Source organism: Aegilops tauschii, chromosome 2 (assembly GCF_002575655.3).
Source record: "Aegilops tauschii subsp. strangulata cultivar AL8/78 chromosome 2, Aet v6.0, whole genome shotgun sequence".
In the NCBI taxonomy this organism is placed as follows: Eukaryota; Viridiplantae; Streptophyta; class Magnoliopsida; order Poales; family Poaceae; genus Aegilops; species Aegilops tauschii.
In genome coordinates this window covers 88,463,816-88,476,857 of record NC_053036.3, presented here as the reverse complement: position 1 = coordinate 88,476,857, position 13,042 = coordinate 88,463,816, and the positions used below count along the sequence as shown (strand labels likewise).

Genomic DNA, 13,042 nt, shown 5'->3' with positions numbered 1-13,042 from the left:
TTTTGTGGTTCCACGACGACTTGGAACCTGGAAGACCGAAGACGTCGACCGTACGTCCTCTCCAAGCCCTCGACTGCGCTGTCCGTGTGTACGTGCTCCGTGGAAATTTACCGGAGCTCTCTCGTCTCGTGCGGCTCCCAACATTGAACTCTCGACAGTGAGCTCTACTTCGTTGGTGCGCCCTGAATCAGTCGCGGGAGACCTGTGCTTGCGACTCCCGGCGATGGAAACACTTGTGGCCTTGGGCTAACACACTTGCCGTGGGGTGCCTTTCTTGTAGTAACAGTAGTACTACTATTTAATTTCACCGAAGAGAAAAATGGATATTTGCGCATTTGTTTTACCATTGGCGACTGCTAGGCGCCGGTACATCGACCGAAATTTTCGGCCGGTCCGCCACCAGCCATCCGATGCAGCAATTAAGGCCCGTCAGATCTGAGTCAGAGCCCCAGGCCACAGCTAGAAACAAAAATGATTTGCGTTCCCCCTGCGTCGCGCCATCCCGAATCCACGGCGGCGGCGACCGGCTCAGCTCGAGGAGGAGCTCCCCCGCTAGTGCACCCTCGCGTGTCCCCGGGTGACCGCGCCGACCCCGTTGCCGGCGAGCTCGAAGCACGTCGCCGGCGAGCTCGAAAAAACGTCCGTGATGAGCACTACTCGCCTGATTCGTAGAACTGTTGGTCCCGCAGGTCGTCGCCGGTTGCAACTCCCGTCCCTCGCCGCTGACACTCGTCGCATAGGTTTCCCCGCGAACGACGACCACTGGTCTCTGCCATCCAAAACGGATGTAACAAAAAATCTGCCCAGATGTAGCAAAAACTGATGGAGGTTGCAGCAAAATACCATCGCCGTCGTCCCAGGTTGCTGCTCGCCGTCGTCCCAGGTTGCTGCTCGCCGCCGTTTTTGCTTGCAGCCCATATTCGCACACGTGTGAAAGCAGCAAATGTCGACACCGGCAGTAGCAAAAATCAACGGTGGTCGCAGCAAAAAACACATCGTTGTGGGTCTCCGTAACCTCATGAAAAAATGGATGTAACAAATCAACACGGCGGTAGTAGCAAAAAATCAAAACGCTTGTAGCAAAAGTGATACAATGGTTCCAGCAAAAAATGACATGGAAGCAAAAAAAATATTAGTTCCAGCAAAAATTAAAGACAGTTGTAGTAAAAAATACACTGATTCCAGCAGGGGAAGAAGCGTGGAAGCAAAAAAATTGGTTCACTTCAAACAAAAACCCAAATACTTGGTAGCAAAATTTGAAGCTGGTTCCAGCAAAAAAACACTTGGTTGCAGCAAAAAAAAAACTGGCCGAGATCTTGAACGCCGGCCGCCGCGGGGTCTCCAGCACTTGTGTCCGTCCTGGTTGCAGCACTTGTCGCCGTCGTCGTCGTCGCGGGTTGCTGCTTGCTGCCGGTGGTTTGCCACAAAAAACTGCATCTCCTCTCCGCGTTGGTCGCCGCCGTGCGGCAGCAAGGATTGAATGTGGATGGGGAAAAGAAGAAGAACGAGTGGTGGAGAAGGAGGCGACGCAAGCGAAGGGATAAGCTGCGCCCAAAGCGGTGCGTGGACCCAGCAGCACGTGGACGTGGGTGCGGTTGAGGAGAAAACGTGGGCGTTCGATCTAGCGCATCAGACGACGCGCACGAGACCGGCGCAACGGTTCGGCCGGCGCCCCGGCCACAAACATTACCCTTTACCATTTTCACCATTTATAGGAGTTCAGAGCCAAACCCATCGAGAACCACTCGAACACCAGACTCACCACCTTAGCGGCCGACGGCCGTGCGCGTGTGGTAGTGTTGTTTGCTGCCGCTGCTGATAGCACAGAATGGCAAACGTCGCCGAGCACCGCGTACAGATGCGGGCAGCTCCTCCCGCCAGCAAGGTCGTCCCCGCTGCGCCCGAGAAGGGGCTGAATCGCTTCGTGCACTCGATCGCGCCGATGGAGAGGGTCGGCAGCGCTCTGGGCACGCTGGCCTTCACATGGGCGACCGTCGTCGTGCTCAGCGGCTACCCGACAGTGCTCCACGTGCTGGATTTCTGGTTTGCCACGGCCATAATTTTCCTGGAAGGATTGAGGTACGTATGCAATTTTATGTCGCCAATACATTTCTTTTTTTTTAAAAAAAAAGAGAATTACCTCCTGCCTCTCTTTATCAGTCGATGCATGCATCCATATTGCATCCATATTATTAGAAAGGGTAACAAGGTCTTAAAATCCAAGAAGCTCAAAATCCGAGAAAAAAGAGAAAATAAATCTGTAAAACGCCACATCCGGCAAGGAAGCGCCACATTCGGCGATAAAGAACAGGCTACGATGCCTACACATCTAGCCTATTATTAGCTCGTCATCCAAATCAGCTGAAGATAGCCCGTGCTACCATCTCCCAGCCATTGCACACAATAACCATAAGCTACCTGTAGTCCGCATGAGTGAGTAACGACCACATACGGATTCAGGCTGTAGCTCTGTAGATAACCTGCAAAAAATTAGTGAATTTTGTCTCATTAAAAATCATATCATTTCTAGTGTTCCATATAGCCCATAATAATGCACATATCCCTTCCGAATATGTTTAGCTATGTGTATGTCTACTCCATTAAGCCACGTCCCAAATAACGTGTTTATACTCATTGGAGGGTGAACGTTAAAAGCTATATGAATAGATCGCCATAACAATTTTGCAAGTGGACACTCGAGAAAAAGGTGTTTAATCGTTTCGTTTTGATCACAAAACAGCACCTGGGGTTACCAACCCAATTATTTTTCATCGGATTATCATTGATCAAGATGACTCTTTTGTGGACGAACCATATAAAGATCTTGATGTGGAGTGGAATTTTAATCTTTCGTATATGCAAAGACCTCGACAATGGCCCGGAATCAATTAAGTCCAAATACATGGATTTCACAAAGAATAATCCATTCGTGGTTAACTTCCAACTAATTTTATCCGCCTGGTCTGAAAGTTGAACATCCATCAACCTACGGACCAGGTGTAACCAAGCATTCCAACGTTCCCCTACAAGAGATCTCCTAAATTGGATGTCAAGTGGTACTGAGTTTAATACTGTGGTGACATAATCCTCCTTAGGTTGCACAATATTATATATGGAGGGGTATTTTAAAGCCAGAGACGTCTCCGCTAGCCATGTGTCCTCCCAGAATCTAGTAGTGGTACCACTATCAATTAGGAACTTCACCCGCTGGAAGAAAGTTTTTTGTCTTCATTAACCCTTTACAAAAAGGTGAGTCCGTTGGCCTTGCATTCACCTGGGTCAAAGTCTTAGTATGTAGGTATTTATTCCACAAGATTTGTACTCACATGCCTTCGGTCACCGTAGATAGTCTGTATAGCCATTTGCTAAGCAAACATCTATTCTTTACCTTTAAATTCTCGACCCCTAACCAACCTTAATCTTTTGGTCTACACATGATATCCCATCTAGCCAGTCTATATTTCTTCTTGGCCTCATCGCTTTGCCAGAAGAATCGGGATCTATAAAAGTCTAATCTTTTCCGTACCCCTACCGATACTTCAAAGAAAGATATGAGAAACATCGGCAAACTCGTCAAGACCGAATTAATCAACACCAACCACCCTCAATAAGACATTATCTTCTATACATTTCTTCTCTTAGCTACACAATGGGTGTGGCCCATACTTTGTAGTAACAAGCAGTGCTACACTGATGCTAGAGTACATAATTTTCTTTTTGGCGGAAAATGCTACAGACTAGACTTTACTATCCATCCCGAAAGTCCAAAATGACTTAATTTTGTCATTATTCTTTTAGAAAAATACATATAGTGCTTCATTACCCAGATAATGGTCTTTTTTGGTCTTTTTAATACCTGGAGTACATTCCCGCAAAAATAATAATATCTGGAGTACAAAATACGCATTTTTGGCAGGGAGTATGCCTAGGTTTAGTTGCAACACACCATCACTATACACCTCCCTATGTAACCTCGTCCTAGTCGCGTTGCTTTCACTACCTTGAAATCTGGTCTCTACTCCAGGACAAGATGAATGCCCCTACATAACTTCAGCAACGCTCGTCTTTACTCTCTCCGTCCTTAAAAGAGTGTACTTTCAATTTTGTTGGAGGGTCGGACTATTTCAAAGTTTGACCGACTTTGTGCAAAAATATGTCAATGCTTGTAAAACCAAATAGGTATATGACGAGAATATATTTTATCATAAATCTAATGCTACTAATTTGATGGCATAGATGTTGGTCCATTATTATATAAATACAATCAAACATAAAAGAAATTGACTTTCCAACAAAGTTGAAAGTACACTCTTTCAAGAACGAAGAGAGTACTCTCTTTAGAGATGTTTACCCAGAAGTGAAAAGCACCATAATTGCCCCTAAGTAAACAGAAAACTACTCGTATTCTTTTAATTTTTGACAAAAACCCACCAGTCCGGCGCTAGCTCGTGACAGATGCTTCCTCCTCCTCCTTTCCAAATTATTTGAAGTTATAGGTTGGTCTTGAGTCAAACATCTTTATGTTTGACTAACTTTATAAAAAAACATATTAACATCTACAACATCAATTATATATAGTATGGAAATATATTTCATGATGAATCTAATGAAACTAGTATGTTGTCATAGATATGCGTATATTTTTATATAAACTAAGTCAAATTTAAAGATGTTTGACTTATGACAAACTTAGAACTTCAAGTATTTTGGAATGGAGGTAATAGCTCGCACTGATGTAGTGATCCTAGACTAATGATCTTTTGATACCCATTATGAACGGTGGGGGTCTATCTGTCAAGGCAAGTTGGCAACTCATGTGCATATGTGCACTCATGCGGACTGGTAGGAGCTTTGTTATTTTCAAGCGACTGGTAGGAGCTTTGTCTTTTCACTAAATAGAAGAGAATTGACCAGTTAATAAGAAAAACTGGCCAAGAACCAATACAATTGCGACAAATGCACACGCCAGCCCCGAGGCTACGCACCGACCAAGCCGACAACACCACCACCCAAGTGGGCGGAGCTGACACTCATACACCCCAAAGGCGTATTCCGGAGCCACCGCTTCGGCTTCCACACTAGGCCCAAGGCCGCGCACTAGTCTAATCGATGGCCCTGCCACTCAGGCAACCAAGGACAACACCTACACACAAGAGAATTTCAAAGCCACAACTCCAATCTCCACACTGGCCCCGAGACCCAGATCCAATCGAGCCGATGGCTCTGCCGCACAAGTGACCAGAGTCACCACCATATGCGCAGGAGATCTTCGAAGCCGCCGCTCCGACTTCCACAACGATCCCGAGGCCACGCATCCACCAGCTTGCACTGATGCCAAGGCCACGCACCCACCAGGACGACGATGAAACTAGAATTCCCCGACAACCGACGAAGGAATGAACCTCTAAGGCATTGCCCCTAAGAGTGAAGTGTCGAGAAATCGCGCTGATACTTGCTCTGACCAAGGCTGGAACTCAGATTTACTCCTGGAGGGCCCGAGGCCAAGACGACGAGGGAAATGAAGGGGCTCCACGACGACACCTCCAAGGAGGGAACGACGTCAGACGCCATCGATACCGGCATCGACCACGTCTGAGATAGGCTTTAGCCCGGAGTTCACCAAATCCAACATGACCACAACCTTCCCGGCTTGCAGACCATCCCGCACAAGCCACATGGAGGTGTGTAAGAGAGCTCTGCTGCCAACACCAGTCCACCACCCAGACATGGTTGACAAAACCACCACGACTCTGCATGCCGTTGTAGCCATCCCGCTCCAACCGCATGTGTGGCGCCGCCGCGCCACCATCCTCCATACGCACCATCGCGGAGCTGCACGTCAACCGCGCAACACGGGCTAGATCAAGGCCACGGTCACCATGCCTGCACGCTGACAAGAGCATACAACCCAGATCCAAGACAAGACGACAACCGCACGCACGCATCCCCGCAACGCCGACCAAATCCACCAAGCGCACAGGCGACCACCAACACCGGATCCGGGCAGAAGCCCGAGATCAGCCACGCCCAAGCCACCACACGGCACACCCACAGCTCGAGGAATGCGACCGGACAGCCCACCAGGTCATCGACGCCAAACCACCAAGCGTCGATCACCGCAGCTCCCTCGAAGCGGGATCCGCGCGTGCAGGGAGCACCGGACCAAACCAAGGTTATTAATTTCGTAAACAAGAAAATTTCGGGCCTCATCGAAATATGCAAAACTTTGAATATTTTGCATATTTTGGAATTTTAGATTTTAAATTTCATTGGATTTAACATAACTTAAATTTATTTTAAAATTAGTTTGAATCTGGTTCAAAATTTTGGGATCAAAAATATTTTGGACCCCCCCCCCTCCAATTTGCAAAATTTAGGAAATTTCAATGAAATTTCGTCGAAATTTTTAAGCCTGGACCAAACTCCAACCACCACGAGGCCCGCGGCCAATCCGGTGACCGCGCCCCGGGGCTGCCACCTCGGCGCACTGCAACGACACCCTGCTGCCCGCGCAGCCCTGAGCAACCGCCGTCGAACGAACTCGCCTTCACAGCCTGCGTGGCCGCTGCCCCAACGCATCCGTGCCAAGAAACATGAGGTCCTCCGCACAAGAGCTCATGCATAGCCAGATTCTTTGGAAGACGAGCGCCACTGCCACTGTGGCTAACTCCAGAGGCGACGGCGGCGGAGACGTGGAGGACCCCGGGCGGCTAAGGTTTTGGGTCGCCATGGGGTCGCCCGCTCCGGAATGACACGAGAGCTTGGATTGGATCGATGGCATTTTTTAGATATCTAATAGCATTTTAAGCAAGCACTCACGGAATGCTGGCATTTTTGAGCAGTTGCAATTTCTAATGGCAAAACTGAGTAGTGGGACAACTAGCGGCATAAATGATAAAAACCATAACAGATAGAAGTCCTTTCACTACTAGAAAAAGGGCCTTTAGTCCCGGTTCTGGAACCGGGACTAAAGGGTCTTTACTAAAGCCCCCCCCCCCCCTGCCTGGAGGTCCACCTTTAGTCCCGGTTGGTAACACCAACCGGTACTAAAGGAAATTTTATAATTTTTTTTGAATTTTTTTGATTTTCAAATTTCTGAATTATTTTAACCTCTAAGATCTAATCACCCCTCATCACTGCTCAATTTAACCTCTAATCTCTAATCACCCCTTATCATTCCAAATCATCTAACTTCCCGGACAGTCACCCATCCTCTCAGTACTCCAGCCTGAGCACGCTTAACTTCCGGGTTCTATTCTCCCTCGTTTCCAAGTCTGCACTTGTTGTTTTCCTGACAATAGTAAGATGTCAATCCTATTAACCCTCAGGAATTTAGCTTGAGCATGAAGTCACACATTTCACTATTTGCGTTTGAAACTATTGTTCTAAAAAACAATAATTATTTAGTAACACTAATATTTGTTGAATAAGTAGTTTGACCATAGTTTGACCACAATTTGACCAGATTTGACCAAAATTCAAAAAAACTGAAATAATTATTTAGTAACACTAATATTTCTTGAATAATTAGTTTGACCATTGTTTGACCACAGTTTGACCAGATTTGACCAAAATTCAAAAAAAACTAAAATAATTATTTAGTAACACTAATATTCTTGAATAATTATTTAGTAACACTAATACTTCTTGAATAAGTAGTTTGACCATAGTTTGACCAGATTTAACAAAAATAAAAAAAAAACAGAAATTTGAGCATATCTTTTTTCCTTTTAGAATTTGAGGATTCTAAAAATTTGCAAACAGGCCGTAGGCGGTCAAAATCGGATGCGGATTTTCATGCTGAACATTTTGATATATTATACTTTTTTTCTGACATCATATGCAAAAGTTATAGCCGTTTTACATTTTCCCTACACTTTTTGCAAAACATGTCCAAATTTAAGTTTTTAAATTTTTCTAACTAGTACATGTAGTAACATAACTACATCTGGAAGGATTTTAATTTTTGAAGTTTTTATCATTTTCTTTTGCTTTTTACAAAACTGAAAAGGCGATCAGGGGGGGTAGAGTTTGAAAATAGGACCTTTAGTACCGGTTCGTGCCATGAACCGGTACTAATGCCTCAAACCCCATTAGTACCGGTTGGTGGCTCGAACCGGGACTAAAGGTCTGACCTTTAGTACCGGTTGGTGCCACGAACCGGTACTAATGGGCATCGCACCCTTTAGTCTCGGTTCGTGGCACCAACCGGGACTAAAGGTCCCATTTGAACCGGGACTAATGCCTGTACGGTGCCCTAGCTGCTCGAACCGGGACTAATGCTCACATTAGTCCCGGTTCGTAATGCAACCGGGATTAATGCTTTTTTCTGGCCGAACCAAAACCCTGTTTTCTACTAATGTTTGCCAACTAAAAAAAAGAAGATAAAAGTCTTTTGTTGGGGAATTTTTATATTTTTCAACCACACATCAAACGAGGGTCATCTTTATTAGGAAACTCTAAGAGAAACTCTAACCGATCCCTATCCGTTAGAGGAGTAAAGGACCAAGTATACATAGAGGAGGATAATTATCCTCCAACGGTGGCCGGACCTAACCGCCCCCCCCCCCCCACCCCAGCATATTTAGAGGACGACATTTTTTCTCTCTGTTCTTTTAGCCTAGCCGCATAAACTTCAAACAATTGCACATTATATCGTCAATCGTTTGAATATTTTAAAATAAACATGCATAACATTATATCCAAACATGCTGGCCCAATAAGAAGGCTCAAAGAAGAAGAAATTGTTTTGTTCTATTAAAAAGGGAAAGGCAGCTCAAAATGAGGAGTTAAGTTTGAGGGTTCGGTTAGGTTTGTGTTTTTTGAGCAACTCAAATTTAAGCAGTTAAGGTTTGAGGAGTTAAATTTTAAGGGTTTGGCTAGAGATGCTCTTAGCTAAAAGGGAGAAGCAACAATGCCTGGAAAAAAGCCATCAAACGTTTGAATTCTCCTTCACATTATATACAAAGATGCTGGCCCAATAAGAAGGCACAAAGTAGGCAGATAATGTCTATCACGAAACTAGATTATTTTGTTCTATTAAAAACATGAAACTAGATTATTATTTTCTTAAAAACATACAATTTATCATTTTATCAAGACCCAAAAACATGACCCGGAGCCTACAAATGGGTGAATATTGACCTTGGCAACATCAGATCATCTGAAATATCAACTCAAACAAAATATACGCCAATTTCTTTTTCAGTTTTCCATTTAGGCGCTAAAAGTATAGAGCTGTACCAAAGATATTGTCAGGGTAAGTTTCTCCAGGGACCCAAATTTCACAGCTGTCACTGTGATTTAGTAGATCATAATTTATGCATATAGCCTTGTGGATTTCATGTTGTCCGTTTTTGTCTAAGTACACCATATATATGTATGCACTTCAGGATGTTCAGTCGCAGCAACAGGGTAGACTACCAACTGTTCTTCCGTACGAGAGGTGCTATAAAGTCTATTGGCAGTAATGAGCTGAGCTTGTTCGTATGTTTCTCCAATGTTCTGGTGTGCATGATTATAAGGAACAACTATGCATCAACACACATACGACCTTGGTTGGTGGCAATACTTGCGATTGGCCCATTTCTATGTCTAAGACTACTCCCATCCAATCCGCTACGCAAAGCAGCGTCATTATGGAGCCCGATGGTTGCAGTTCTGTTGCTTTATCCCCTGTTACGCCATAGTATTGATGCTACTGATGAAGGCAATTTAATCATTCGCAAACTCAGTTTCAGAAACTCAACTGCCAAGTGGACACTGTACCTGGTACTACTTGCTGTTGTGCTCCTACAGACAATCAGCAGGTTGCAGTTCCAAAGTATCTCCAAACTAGTAGACCGGGCTCCCGGCAACAAAATAGTATTTTGGCGGCAAGTTGTTCTGAATTTATGCATGTTTGCTACGGCAATGATGTTAATGTTCACTTTTCATGGCTACACTAAATTCACCATTGCCTCGCTAGACATAATGGCCCTAGTGATAGTGTCATTTGGCAACCTTCAGATCCCAGCAGCAGTATTGCGCATCGTGCTGGGACTCTTGGGCGGCCTTAAAGTCGATGACCACTACAAGGAAAACCTTGGGGACATGAAAAATCTTGTGCCATCTCTCTACATCTTTTATGGGATGCTGCTTGGCCAAGGAATACTCTATACCATTGCCGGCATACTTGAGATTTTTTCATTCATCTTACGGAGATCACTAGCCCGCCAGGCTGGATTTAGCGGTCCCCAGGGAGTGGAATATGTCAATTCATACTATGCATATGTCTTCAACAAATGCATGAAAGGGGCTGTGCTTGCTCCAGAGAAGATTAGCCTCATCACATTTGCAGTGGAATCTTTAAATTCAGACTCACCCAAGAAGCAACTCTCTGGGGTTAAGATGTTGGACAATGTTCTGAAAAAGGAGATCTTAAAGACTAAAGCTATATCAGAACTTACCACCTCCACAAAAACAGTGGCCTGCTTGGTTAACATGTTGGGCTGGACAAGTGAAAGGGATAAAGATGTTAGATTATTTGCCACGAAGGTCTTTGCTGAGCTCGCAGATAACCTCCGAATTGTCTCTGTCCCTGGGGCAATGCAGCTCATAGGCTCACTTTTGGACACTGCCCACGAATCGAAAGAAAGGGATCCTCTAGGCGTTGATAGCCCCGAGCCAAAACAAGATAACTTGATTCAGCAAGTTGGTGGAAATGAACAGAGCTCCCGGGTGATTAAATGGTTGAAGAAGACGGCAAAATATTGTTTCATTCCGAGGGATGAGCCACGTAACATGGATGAACCAAAGCCCCATATATTCAGATTCTGGAAAAAGTCTGTTCCAAAGGAGGAGCCATCGAAAGATCAAGATCTCCTCCCGGTACTGGGCATGTTAATTCTTGACAAGCTTGCTAGCTTTGATCTCGAGAATTGTATAGAAATCTGCAGAGACCCTGGTCTAACCACAAAGGTTATAGAGTTCACAAGCAATAGACCCAACATGACATATAGTAATGAGACACACAAGACACTGCTGAAACGTTCATCACTGAAGCTACTTTGCAGACTTGCAAAGACTAAAGGGAAAATTGGTGTAACTATGCGTCAGAATATTTCAGAACATCCCTTCCTTTTGAGCAATCTTGTGGAGATCTTGGATAACAATGATAGCAGCCATGAACTGAGGGAGATCACAACAGAACTCATTAAGAACATTGCCATGGAGGAAAATATAAAGGAGGAGATCGGACACATCCCAGTGATCATTAGCAGGTTGATGGATGCATTTCTCAGCCAAAGTGCTCTCTCAAGAACAGATTCAGCTCAGTTGCTACAAATGACCTCCGGGCAAGCATTGGCAGTTCCGGCAATGGAGAGTGCGAACAACTGCTTAATTATGTTAGCGGAACCACACTCATTCATCAAGGAACTCACAGTTATGATCCATGGTGACAGGTACAGGTACGTAGCTTCGAGCCTGTTGCAGAATATGTGTGTGCATGTTCGACCTGAGCTTGGCAACTCGGACCTGAAGGAAATCTCCTACATTCTGAGAGAGGTGAGCCCTGCAAATATAGGCTATATGTGCAATATTAGAGGCGGATATTGTAACTTACTCCAGGCAGTTATATTTACGCATGCTATTGCAACAATTTCTTTCTCCTACATTTAAGCTACTACTCAAGTAAATAGATGGCAATATCATCAATTCTCACTTCTATACTGTTGTACACAACACAACTAAATAAATAGATGGTGACCTCTCGGATTACCACTTTTAAAATGCCAATATATTCGAAGTTTAACCATGGCTTACATAGCTTAACTATTTCCACTGCAGGTGCTGGAAGGAATAATGGATGCAGAAGGGACTGAACTGGAGGTCCTTGTTGGCCTTAGTTCACAAATATGTAATGTCATTCCTGGCGATTTTGCACGAGAACTAGAGCATGGTCAGATCAAGGAAAGATTCATAAAGAGACTTGTCGACGCACTTAACTCAAATATGATACCCACTGCTCATTGTCCTGGAATCAGAAGGGCGATAGTTGAACATACCATATGCATGATGGAGTGTAATCCTGAGTACGCCGGCTGTTTCAAGGAATGTTGGATGATGGAAGCACTGCTAATGATGGAGCGTACACCTTCAAGGGCTGAAAAGTACAGGTTCTTCTCGGGTGATGCAGGACTCATGGAGCACAGCATAACTCTATCTGCACTTGTGGCTAGAGCAAAAGAACTGATGGACCATGAGTAGCTACGAGGCATCAGCAGTGAAGTGCACCTGAATATGTGTTTAGGGGATATTGTACTCCTACTAATACTATATTTTCAGTTACACCAAGGAGATCCCATGAAAGTAGAATTCATATTAAGCAGTTAATTTGTGTATAACAAGTCACAATATGTATCATTATGAGGGCAACTTTAATAATGGATGTAAGACCATGCATATATGAAAAAATGATGAATCTGCTATGCGATTCAATATGAACTGTCATGGCAGTTGCGCATTGTCAGGGTGTGAGGCTTCAACACCAACTCAGTCTTTATAAGGCTTACACCGGGTGTAGGGTGTTTTTTAGCACTACTAAATGGCGTGGTCACTGAGCACTCACGACTTCACGAGTCAACCACTTCAGTCCAGATCCTAAACCCTAGTTGAGTTTGTCCTGCTAGATCGTAACACAACAATCTACTTTTTTTTTTGGTTCACCATTAACTGAACACTGCAGAGTACGAGTACCTATCTCATACAACCACGAACTGAAACGATGTATGTGTACAATGCAATTCTATGATTGTCAGAGCCTGGTGCTCCGGCGGCACTCGGCCTCAGGCCGGAGATCAGCCGGAGATAAAAGGAATTAATCAGAGGCGAGAAGGCAAGAATGCACCTGTCAGATCAGAAAGGGTTCAAAGCTGGGCGACTTCCACACGGCCCAGAGATTCGTATCCCCGCCAGAGAGGCCGGTCGCGCGCCGCGGCCCCGGCTCATCGGTGCCGCCACCGCTTCAAAAAAATCGGCGAGGATGAAGCACCTAGAGTCA

At 44.9% G+C, this 13,042-nt stretch overlaps 1 protein-coding gene and 1 long non-coding RNA gene across 2 annotated transcripts; one reads left to right on the top strand and one right to left on the bottom strand.

Moving 5' to 3' along the window:
* Positions 1 to 321: 321 nt before the first annotated feature.
* On the bottom strand, positions 322 to 1,513 carry LOC120974438 (uncharacterized). Its single transcript, XR_005769837.3, has 2 exons — positions 844 to 1,513; positions 322 to 769 (listed from the first exon to the last, which is right to left on the bottom strand). It is a non-coding gene; the product is annotated as an uncharacterized lncRNA (long non-coding RNA).
* Positions 1,514 to 1,711: 198 nt separating this feature from the next.
* LOC109782149 (uncharacterized) lies at positions 1,712 to 12,487 on the top strand. The gene is made up of 3 exons (XM_020340743.4): positions 1,712 to 2,079; positions 9,393 to 11,547; positions 11,830 to 12,487. Exons 1-3 carry the CDS (start codon positions 1,829 to 1,831, stop codon positions 12,247 to 12,249), a joined length of 2,826 nt encoding a protein of 941 aa, XP_020196332.1. The 5' UTR covers positions 1,712 to 1,828; the 3' UTR covers positions 12,250 to 12,487.
* Positions 12,488 to 13,042: the final 555 nt, after the last annotated feature.

Coding starts and splice junctions, on each gene's coding strand:
- LOC109782149 (XM_020340743.4), top strand. CDS start 1,829: ATGGCAAACGTCGCCGAGCACCGCGTACAGATGCGGGCAGCTCCTCCC. Junction 2,080..9,392: donor ATTTTCCTGGAAGGATTGAG/GTACGTATGCAA, acceptor TATGCACTTCAG/GATGTTCAGTCGCAGCAACA. Junction 11,548..11,829: donor TCTCCTACATTCTGAGAGAG/GTGAGCCCTGCA, acceptor TTTCCACTGCAG/GTGCTGGAAGGAATAATGGA.